This window comes from Silurus aristotelis, assembly GCF_946808225.1.
Source record: "Silurus aristotelis genome assembly, chromosome: 15".
Taxonomy (NCBI): domain Eukaryota; kingdom Metazoa; phylum Chordata; class Actinopteri; order Siluriformes; family Siluridae; genus Silurus; species Silurus aristotelis.
Window position 1 is genome coordinate 9,616,788 of NC_139588.1, and position 11,768 is coordinate 9,628,555.

Here is an 11,768-nt window from a genome sequence, read left to right on the forward strand (position 1 = left end):
AGAGAAAGTGAGAGTATGTTTGTGTAGGTGCATGGGAGAAACATTGTAACAGGATGTGCGAGACTGTAATTGTGTGTATGTGAAGGTTTAAGGGTTAGGCGGTGTGTGTGTGTGTGTGTGTGTGTGTGTGTGTGTGTGTGTGTGTGTGTGTGAGTGGGTGGTTCAGAAAGAAAGAAAGAAAGTAAGAGATGAGACTTTAGTAAGTTATGTGAGCTTACAAGTGTTCATAGGAGAGGATAGTGGATAGTGTGTGTATGTTTGTGTGTGTGCATGAGAGAGACAGAGTGTAACAGGTTGCATGAGATTATAATAGTGTGTATAAAAGTGTTTGATGGTGTGTGTGTGGGTTAAAGAGATAAAAAGAGACTTTTATACTTTTCAACCTTTGTCCTGCACCTTGTCCTACTTCTGTCAATTTTGTCACGGTTTTTATTCAATCTTGTTATTATTTTTATATTCTATTTTTCTTGTTTTGTTTTTTTGTCTCCATCCCTTCCAATGACACTTTGCCAATATCATATGAAAGCAATTATGCTAATGGAGTACTTTGAAATGGAAATTCAGAGAGACAATAGGGTGTGGGTTAGAGTATGAAAATGTGTCAGATGAATTAATTAGCTTTAAACTGCCTCGCCTATGAAACCTTTGACACAGACTCATGATATTGTTTGTGCAACACAGCAACTAATATGTTTTTTATGATAGAAAAAGGTTTGATAGTACGTGTGAGAGAGATTATGATGGTAGGGTTGGACTGTGTGTGTGTGTGTCATTGAGTGAGTGTATGACTGTGTGTACGTGTCCCTTTTTTTAAATAATTGATTATACAACATTCATTGTTTAATACTTTAACCGAAATAATATTACACAAGAACTAATTTATAGTCAAAAACAACATTTAGTGTTTGATTTTCTTTGTTTTTGCGGCTTAACATCATAATACTAAATGAGGCATTTAAATAACAAATATTTATCAAGCATTATTGTTTATCAGTTTATTGTATTAAAATCTGCAACAAAATGAGAAATGAAATCCAAGTGGTTTCAGTTTAATACCCACAGCTCAAAGCTAAAGCTTCCTCTCTTGTCGCAAATGGCAGTTAATAACTAAGCACATTCATTTCGCTGATGCAATTGAAAATCTATACACACAAAAAAAAATACAGTAGAACCATTGTTGAGATAAAACTCTCCGTAAAAAAAAATATTAACAACTATTATATGATCTCAAGACATTATATTTCGGTACAGTGGAACCTCGGGATACCAACGTAATTCGCCCAAAATGTGCGTATCGATTTACGCATAAAAATTCAGGATACGAATCATTCGAAAAACTCGCAGGCAAAATTTGGAGGGGACGTTGGGTCTTCCGACACGCAACCCGCACGCTTTCCCACGTTAGAAAGTCCAGAATTCATTGTGATAGCACCGTCTTAGCCCTGTGTATCGTTGTGTCTTTGTTGCGTTATTACTACAATACAGTAGTCATTACTGAACAGTATCGTATACGCTATTATAGTAGTGGAGATTCTCTTTCCAAACAATAATTCTCCTCCTCCTCCATCATGCCAGCATTCACTCTTCTAAAAGGTAAAGTACCAAGTTAAGATACTGTTTTCCTCTTTTAGATGTTAAGGCACCATTATTAAATGCTAAATACTAAATAATATTAGTCCATATTGGTCGTATTTTTATACGAATATTTGGGTCGTTCGGAAAAAATGATCCCACTTTCCGTTATTCCTTATAGGAAAATTCGTATTGGTATATACGAATTTTTTAAGGTGTGAATGGTGTTCCGGAACGAATTAAATCCGTAACCTGAGGTACAACTGTATTCCCATATTATTCCAATACCCAATATCGCTTTATCTCTCAAGTACAAATGGAAACCCGTTAGAGAAAGGAGTTACAACTGTACAGTCATTCGTAACAGAAAAAGGAAGATACAAAAGAACTAACATACTATGTTAAAAAAAGACTTTACATTCAGTTATTTAAAAAAAAAAGAAATGACACATCAGAACAACATTATGAAAGGTTGGAAGAGCTAGACATCAAATGTAAGACATCAAATCTAAGGCTGCAGTATGCTGCTCCTTTCTCTTAGAAATACAATGGCATATTGTGAATATGGAGTTGTATAAAAGCTAATAATAGTGTAGTGTATGAGTTTTTGTTGTATATTGTGTTTGAGCACATGCTTAATGTGTTCATGTTGCTACCCTAAATTATTTTGATGTCATTTAACATTACAATACTTTCGACAAGCTTACATAAGATGTTTCTTAAAAATTGGGCGCAAAAGTAACTCGTCCTCTGTGCAATTACAAAACATTTTTTCTTATTATTTTATTTGAGAACATTCCAAAGTTAGTACACATATTTCAGACCTCTATGATAAAGTGACTTTCTAAAAAACTCTAAACTGATCAACAGTTTTTTTTTTCTTCATTTTTTTATTAGTTTTTCTTTTTGAGATAAAAGGCAGGTATATCAGTAAAAGAAACCCTCCAAGCAAAGATTACCACCTCTTAATGTAATGGAGGGGCTAGCCTTTACTTTTAAACATAAAATTCCAGTTTGTTGTTTCTGTAAAAATTACATTTCTTTATGTAATACGGTCTGGCAATACAAAATGAAATAATCTCCTTTTTTTTTTTATAAATTGAAACACTGAATTTGTATAGTTGAGATATTGATACCGCCTTTCAGTAGTGTTTCTTGCAATATTACTTCTAAGTGCATATTAATACCAAAGAAACACATTAACCCTAACCACCACTTTGAACTTTGAGGGAAAAACCAAACAAAAACAAAATCACCAAAATGACCAAATACACAGCTATGTTTAGAAAAAAATAAGACAGTATATGCACTAATGAATATAAGACCTTTTTAGAATCAAAATGCTTGTTAAAGAAAAATGTATCCATCATTACAGGTTGGTTTTCACAACCTTCTTCTCTTGGACCAGAACTTGACGTGAGCTGGGAAGTCCATGTGCAGTGCTTGTGTTCAATCCGATAGTCCCATTTTGGGAGAAAACACTGGATGTTATCCCCCCTTGCAGGGTTCCATGTGTGATTCCTGAAGTTCCCCCTTGTTGTTCCATGATATGCACCATACTCTGAGATCCTCCAGCTGCGCCTCTTTGGAGGGTTCCATGAATTGCGGACCCTCCTTGGCCTTCGACCATATATATACCTTGAGATCCAGCGATACCCCCTCTCTGCAGTGTTCCTTGGAGGACCTGGCCACCTTGTGCACCAGTATCAACCAATAGCAGCTGGGATCCAGACATGTTGGCTGACTGGAGCAGGCCTGAGTTTAGTGCCGTGGTGGATCCTCCGTGTGTTCCCAAAAACATCACTCTTTCGCCTCCACCAATTGTGGCTTGTGATGGGACAGCACCCTGGACCAGGAATCTTTCATTCATTGGAGCTCCATTCAACACATACATCCCTTGGGTCAGTCCCATAGTGGGCCTCTCGGCCAATAACACAGTGTTAGAGACCTGCGGCTCCACCATGTAGTACATTGGCTGCTGCTGCACCATCAGGGTCTGGGTAGGCAGAGTCTGGACCGGCTGCATATCTGACACTACTTGGGTGTTTGTAACTACCACATTCTCCTCCCTGTGCATGGTAGAGGGTGCTTCAACGTTGGCAGCCATGTTGACAGTGTTAGCCATGTTGACAGTGTTAGCCATGCTGACAGTGTTAGCCATGTTAGTTTGCATGGAAACTGATTCCCTGTGCTCTACAATGGGTTTTGGAGGAGAAGGAGGATAAAAAGGAGTAGGGGTGGGAGCTTCCACTGTGAACTTTTTGCCTCCACATATCTCAGCTAGGGTAGTGAACTTTGGTCCCAAGTCATTCAGGTACTCTGTATCATCATCTAATCCCAGGATGCTGCAGCAGCCTACAGAACCTGCTGGTGAGCCCTGACCCTCAAGCCCAAATTGCAGCAAATCGTCTTCGGTTGTGGCATATAAGGCCTGGCTTTTCTGCAAGAGACAAATAAGAGACAAATAAGCATATCATATTCTAAAAGAGGCATGAACCCCTAACTCCTGCAACTCCTGAGGTTAGCATTCATACTTTGGGTGATGTCCAATTTAATAAAAAAAATTTTAATGCATGTACTATGTCTCCACTTACATTTGAGTAGTAATTAAACAAGAAGTCGTCATTAAGGGCCATTCCGCTGTCATACGTGGAAAATCCCTCATCCCTCATCATCCCAAGGTGTCCTCTCATCCCCTGATCCATAGAAGTCATTTCCATCTGATTATACATGTAACCTCCGCCATTCATGGTGGACACCTTGTAACCGCCAACTCCTGCCGCTCCTGCTGCTCCTGCAGCTCCAATACCAAAACCTGCCATGCTGGCCCCAAAGCCACCTTTTGAGCCCGCGTTGATCAGTCCAGGACCATCAATGTCATTCATAAGTAAGGGCACATCCTGTCAGTTCGAATGATTTGAACAAGTTAGAAATTGAAGTAAGAAAACTAATTTTGAGTAGCAACAGTAATTTAGATGTTTTGTATCACAGCAGGATTTTACCCACTGCATTAATCATACCAATACCAAATTACGATCAATAGTAAATAATTTTACTTCATAATCAGATTTAATGCTCTACAAACCAACAGGTGACTGTCGTAAACAGCAAACACTAACAATGCCAACAGTTTAGGTATTCTGATATATATAATGGATAAATCGTTGTTATTGAGAATCAGTTTCTAGGCTGGTTCATGGCCATCTATAGCTGTTGTTGTAGACATATGTTGTCTATTTTGAACTGTTAAACCAAAAGCATTACTAGAACAAACTTTGAAATTCTATCAAAAGATCAAAACCAAAACATTATCTTTCTTACCCGGTCTTCTCCCTGCCCTTCAGTATGGTAAGAAATCAGATGCTCTTTAGTGTCAAAAGGCATGTCAGTGAAGGCTCCAGTCATGCCAGCTGCTCCACATTGACACAACAGCAGTAGCAGTGGAATAACTGTAGAAACAGGAGGATTTATCACTCTATGTTAAAACATAGCAACCATCTAATAAGTTCTTTATTCTACAGGGTGCATCAATATAGTGAAAAAGCTTTGGTTACAATTGTATACCAATATAACCCAGTATACTGGTTTCCATCATAAATCAATACTGCTTTAAAGCCATTTTGGTCTATGAGAATAAATTATTATAATCTAGGTATTCATTCAAATGTTCATATTGGGTTTTTTTTTTTCCCCTGAGTTTTATTACAATAAAATACTTTGATAAAACATTACGAAGAATTGTGTCTCAAATTTTATAAGCTTGGTATGCTTACGTAATAACAGTAGAAGTCCCAGTAAAAGCAAGCCAATTGCAGCACCACCAAGTTTTGAGCCCTTGGTTTCACCCGCCTTCGCGGCGCACACTCCTGATTTATCGCATGTGCAAACATTCACTTTTAGCACTTGCTTGTCTGGACACGACACCTTCTGCTGGTCGAAAATTTCCAAAGTCACCTGACGAGGGCCTGGCCACGGTGCTTCGATGGGCTTCAACATGGCTGTTGTGTCTACAAAAAAAACAAATACGACAACATCACTTCATTATATGTAATTAGATCATTCATTTTTAATTCAAATATGTTGCAATCATAAACAGATTTATTTGACATGAATTAAATTATCAATAGGATATAATGCTGATCTTACACATTTAAGTCTGACACTTTGCCTTGGAATACTATAAAAACACATACCAGTCAAATGCTCCAATTCCCATTTTCCATCAGTGCCTTCAGGGATAATGGTGAATGTGAAAGGACCTGCATTTGGAAAAGCATCTTTGTCCTCTGCAGTGACGTACAAAACTTCCTGAGTGGTGCACAAAGGCTGTGTTTTGTTGACTAGAACAGGACAGTGGTCATTAAAGTCCTCCACTTGGATGGCGACTGTGCCCGTGGCGGTCTTAGAGGGCATGTCTATAATGACAGATGGAAAGTAGTACATTGTGAAGAGCACATCATTATGACCCTTTATAGAATAGGTGATCTGTTTTTCCAAAAGATATCAATTAAAGTAAAGATTATGATCAACTGGCTTGACAAACTGAAAAACCATATTAGCTTAAGAGAAGATAAGAGAAATAATTGACTATTATTAATGTGTGAGCTATGTTTTTAGGTTCAAATGGTGCCATAATCAACAGTTGCATCACTAGTTGCAATAGCAAATATATGTATGCTCCTATTTATTATATAACTGGCCTTAATAACCATTATCAAGTTATTAAGTTTACAAGTACAAATAGAGAAGGATCAGTTTTACACAATGTTATTATCTATATTATTGCTATTATTAGTTTGTCAGATAACATAAATTGCTCCCAATACATGACAATGCAATTGCCTGCAATCTGCTTTTGTAAGACACTTCAGTAGTATGTAGGATCTATCGCTCCCCCTAGTGATCATATAACTGTATTGCCCAAATATTAATAGAGTCAAATATTTTTTGGGTTAAAAAGAAATAAAAAATAGACAGAACCTTTATTAGTGAACATTTAATATACTTAAATTAAAGCAATTTTTTATATTTTGAACCAAAATATCAACAGTCTATAGTGTGCAGATTAAAATATTTGTAGTCAGTTGTTTACGATTATTGAAGTGAGATAGGAACCTTGGCTAATGCAGAGGATTTCTGCCATGTAAGTCCCATTGACCAGGTATGGAGATTCTCGATCTGGGAGTTTGTTCAATTTAATTTCACCGGTTTTCTCGTCGACGGATAGCCAGTTGTCTCGGTCAGAGCCTTTCACATATCTAAGAGAGGAAACACAGATATAAATTCAGATACAGATATGGGTGAAAAATACTTAAATACTTATTTGCATAAGCAGCATATCTCCTGTTAAAAATGATGTAGGAATAAATAAAAACAGTGACTCACTTTACTCTTTCAGCAGGCAATCCTGTATCTGAATCAGTAGCAGTGTACGTTGTGAGGACCTTTTTTATATCAACCATCTTGCCATTTTCAGAAATCGGAATGGACTTTACTTTGGGAATGAAGCCTGGGCCTTCCGGTTGATTCTTTACATTAACATGCATATTGTAGATTTTACCAGACGCTCCTGCTGTCCCACTGCCTCCCATTCCTGTTATTCCTGCGCCTGCCCCTCCTCCTATACCTGTTCCTCCACCTGATCCTGCCCCTCCGCCCTGTCCTCCGCCTCCTCCTCCTCCTGATGCGATCACCACTCCGGAAATAGATTGAGACCCAGATCCTGAATAGTATGGGGCCACATTGCTCACGGTAATGCCCAGATTCATGTCTTTCACTTCCTCGTAGTCTACAGGCTGAAAGCAAAGCACATTGGTTACCTTCTACTGCACAGTGCAAACACTCACACTCCATCATGTCACAAGGTCACACTAAGCCAGCTAATTTATTACGTTATAGCAATATATGCAAAGTGACCAATATTAGAAAATTGGTGAAATAGAACATTGACAACCTTGACAAGCATCAGGACTCCCTCATTGGTCTTTGGATCAGTGACGATCTTGAAATGGCCACCCCCATTCCCTGACACGATGTTGTATTGAGCCTGCCAGTTGTCAGTGTTTACCAAGTCTTTATCAATGGTTTTAAATCTCATCACCTCCACGTTCTCAGTGTTCTCCTCAATACTTGCTTCAAACTGTACACAAAACAAGAAACCTTGGTATTAGAGTTTCACTGGACCATCCATATTGATACACATTCTAGGGTATGTACATATATCTTTTTATTAAATATTTCAGAAAAACTAATTCTAATGTTTAATTTTACAACACTGGAACAAGTAGGAAACACGGGGATGAAACAGGTGCTAACTTACAGCTTCTTGTTCCAGTATTGGGACGTTATCATTGACATCCATGACCTGGATATTGAACGTTGCCATTCCGGTCTTGCAACCTGAACCCCCGTTGAGGTCTGAGGCTTTTACAGTAAGTACATACTGGTCAATTGCCTGTAACAAGAGATGTAAAATCTAATTCAAATGGTCTTATTCTCAGCATTAATGTGTTTCTTATACAAAACACAAATTAAATTTTTAGTACAAACTGTGTGGTGTTTTCAATTTATGAGTAATTAATAAGGCATTAAATTATAGATGTTCAATGTTAGCATTGTATAATGTGTTGCTTGTATTAGATTTGTTTACGGCTTTCTCGATATTATTTTTTTTTCAGTGTGTGGTGCCTCACCTCTCGGTCTAAGTTTTCCCTGGCAACAATCACTTCTCCATTCTGATTGATAGTAAACATCCTTTCTCCGGGAGGCTTCTGATCAACAATCTCATAGAAGATCTGAGAGTTGATATTCCCTGGTTCGTCGGCATCGGTCGCTGATATTTTCATAACGGTTGTACCTAAATGTTTCATTAGCAGGGTTAATCCTGGTATCCTTTGCTTTTTATATAGAACATCTTCAGACCTACTGAGATGTTGATTCCAAAACAATATGGTAGTGTTATGGACTTGCCTACATCGCTGAGCTCGTTCACAGTTTCTGTGCTGATGGGCAGGAAAACGGGTGCATTGTCATTCTGATCTTTGACTTTTATTCTCAGCTGGATATCAGCCTCTGCCACTGTGCCATCAGGGTACGTGGCAATTCCAGAGAGCTGCGTAGCCCATCATCAGATCATTACTATCATCATCCCGTTTACAGTCGGTACAGTTCTCAGTGTTTCTTTACTCACATTGTATTGGCCAATTTCCTCTCGGTCCAGGATTCCAGTTACTCTAACATTGCCAGTAGAAGGCTCCACCACAAACAAGTGATAGGGTGGCTGGTCTGCACCGACGCCCTTCAAGGAATATCTTATCGGGCCTTTACTCGCATCTTCCCTGTCTGACCGTATCTAAGAAAAACAATCAATCATAACAAAAAGAATAGCAATGATACAAATGAAAGAAGGAAACAAAAATGAATGAATGGAATAAAATGTATTCATGAGAGCATTCTCACCCTAGCAATAGAGCTCTGTTTAGTGTAGTCGACATTCTCCTCTAAAACTTGTGGAGGAACAATCCATTCTCTCCTGTGTCTTTGAAGAGATACAGCATGGTCTGCTTTGGCTTTAGCTTCAAACACACACTAGAAGAAAAAAAACAGAGGAATGCTTGTTTTGGGTTTTTTTTTTTTTTTATAGCAGATTTATGCAGTTGCCTGAAGCCTTTATTTATAGTGAGGTTTGTGTTAGTCTTCTCTGTTCATCATACAGCAAAACTGCTTTACTGACATCAGTGTGTCTGCTGTTAGAGCTGTAAATGTGGATTTTGTTTAAAGTGCATGAGCCGGCATTACGCGTTTCAGTCGCCGACATAAAATGGCGGACAAATCCAGAACCGCTACAGTCCTGTGTAAACAAGTGACTGGGTTTTTGTCTATCACAACACTGTGTTCAACTCATCCAAATGTTTTTCACAGCAAGACTTGTGCTTAGAGTCTTATTCAGAAACTGCTAAACCTGTTGAAATACTATAAAATTAGCTCCCTGTTTACTAATGAAGAACATGTGTTCATTTTCTACATTTTATTTGATATTTAATCATATTAAAAAGCCATGGTTGTTATATTTCCTAAGACATGTCAGTTATATGTTTTAATATGAAGAGAATATAGCTTGTCATAAAAAATAGTTTTAAAAAACTTTTCTTTAAATTTAAATACCAGCAACATACAGTGAAGCGAAGCGAAGACCACGGGGAAAAGCTGGGATTTCTAGCTCACTATTAAAAAGTAATACTGGCCATTGCACAAGTTCGTGCAAACACCTTTTGATGCACCTTTATTCGGTTTTTGACCCATGTTTTTTTCTCTCATTCTGGGATCCTTGCCTCATTCTTTGATAACCTATTTTTAATGCCTGTTTCTGGACTCTGACCTTTGTTTTATGTTTTGGATTAAATTGCTCTCGCCAGCACAACGACTTTCAACAACTTTTGCTGTCTCTGCTGCATGACAGTTGGAATGAATCTATAATGGGTCATACCAACTACCAAGCTGGAATTCATATAAATATTTTTAGGGATCTATCTTATACTCAAATTTTCGATGACAGCCCATGGCAAAATTGACAAGATCTGGTCATGATGTTTTTTGTTTCTGCAAACAAGAATTACTGCATGACACCTGGCCCTATTATCATGCGTATTTCTTTGGCTGCAACAATCCTTTAAAACAGACAGTATTTACAGCAAAGCAAGTGATGATTTATTTCTAGAAAACTGAATGTAGCATAAAATTGTGTGAAATGTAAATACAAAATCAATGATGTGTCTATGCGGATGAACAAAATGTTCGGGTGGGCACACACAGTCGTCTAATTTGGTCATTTGGTCTGTAATTATGTGTGAAAATAGGAGAAAAACATTTTAAGTTTCAATATGAAACAAGTAATAAGGATTAGTATAAAATTACAAATGTAAAACCATACTGAGAAAGACATATACAATATATACTTTAAAAGACAGATGTGTTGTCTTTGTTTTAAGTGAACTGAATCAGGAAAGAAAGAGTCATTTGTATTTTTCCTGTCGTTTCAACTTCGCAAAAAGGTTCATGTCTTACACTAAATTCAATTCTGTTGTATAAGCTTTACACATTCCTGGAACCCTCTAAATTGTTTATTTTATACTTTATTATACTGTACTATATTCTCAATACAAAAATGGATTCATTAGGATCCTATCACTTTACCATTACTATATTGTCATCAAATTGCCAAAAGCAAAACAGGCTGTGGCTTGTATAATAAATTCACCAGAATTGTTTTGTTGTTTGCTGTTCAGCCAGTTCAATCCCAGTGGTGCCCACGAGCTGTCAAGATCAGTTGGCATGTCATTCTTTGTGGTTGCATGTCGGATTCTTTTTATTTCACAGGAACAAGCCAACACAAAAAAACTATATATTTTTTTATCAATCCTGTGGTCTAAAGAAGTATTGTACTCTCCAAACTCGAAAACCATTGGACAAAATACAAAGAATTATATGAAAATGATTGTTCTAAAACGTAATGGAGGTCAGTTATATACTATAGTTCAGTGTGGTTATGGCAATTTGAGCTGTCAGTAAGAACTTCCGGCTAATTCATTGTTATTGTTGGGTTTTTTTTTACTTTTCTTTTTTCTTATACTTTGCATTGTCTTTGCTATTTTAAATAATTGTAAAACTGCAATGGCCTACATATTTGCATTGATTACTAATATACTTAAGGCAATAGTTTCTGTATTCATTTAAATGTGATGCTGGATCTAAGCTTGAACTTTTATTATAGTAGTGGTACATATACTGATATGTTTCTTTTCTAAAAAAAAAAAAAAACCTGCCACTTTTGATCAAACCAGATGATAAAATGTTTCAAATTTTTTTGCCATTTGTAACGTACATATTCTCATATTTACCGTTTCGGTTTCTAGTGAGTTCAAAAGAATAAAACCCCCAACAAAACCACGCGAGTCGACTCCAAAAAAGAGCCAAAAACAAAGAGTCGACTCATAGAACCAGCTTTTTGTCGATCGACAAATAATGAAATGTTAAATCGGTAAAAGTATATTGTGAAGGCTGTTTATAAATTAGCAATACAGAGATTTTCTACTAGACGTGCCCAGGCAATACACATGCAGTCTTCTTGAGAAATAAAGCGAAATTATAAATGAGTATAAACTTACCCAGATAACGACAAAAACAAGGCGGAAAAGTGA

At 37.2% G+C, this 11,768-nt stretch overlaps 1 protein-coding gene across 1 annotated transcript in view; it reads right to left on the reverse strand.

Annotated features, from left to right (window-relative positions):
• Positions 1 to 969: 969 nt before the first annotated feature.
• The window catches only part of LOC310737564 (desmoglein-2.1-like), an 11,043-nt gene continuing 244 nt past the window's right edge, over positions 970 to 11,768 (reverse strand). The window contains exons 1-14 of the mRNA XM_083561919.1: positions 11,736 to 11,768; positions 9,031 to 9,159; positions 8,762 to 8,923; positions 8,542 to 8,683; positions 8,265 to 8,428; positions 7,892 to 8,026; positions 7,526 to 7,711; positions 6,958 to 7,367; positions 6,688 to 6,830; positions 5,766 to 5,987; positions 5,346 to 5,579; positions 4,894 to 5,021; positions 4,167 to 4,472; positions 970 to 4,012 (exon numbers count right to left, since the gene is read on the reverse strand). The exon at positions 11,736 to 11,768 is cut by the window's right edge and continues 244 nt beyond it. Of these exons, the coding sequence (XP_083418045.1) occupies positions 2,942 to 4,012; positions 4,167 to 4,472; positions 4,894 to 5,021; positions 5,346 to 5,579; positions 5,766 to 5,987; positions 6,688 to 6,830; positions 6,958 to 7,367; positions 7,526 to 7,711; positions 7,892 to 8,026; positions 8,265 to 8,428; positions 8,542 to 8,683; positions 8,762 to 8,923; positions 9,031 to 9,159; positions 11,736 to 11,768 (3,465 nt within the window). The 3' untranslated portion in view covers positions 970 to 2,941. The remainder of the gene's footprint in view (positions 4,013 to 4,166; positions 4,473 to 4,893; positions 5,022 to 5,345; positions 5,580 to 5,765; positions 5,988 to 6,687; positions 6,831 to 6,957; positions 7,368 to 7,525; positions 7,712 to 7,891; positions 8,027 to 8,264; positions 8,429 to 8,541; positions 8,684 to 8,761; positions 8,924 to 9,030; positions 9,160 to 11,735) is intronic.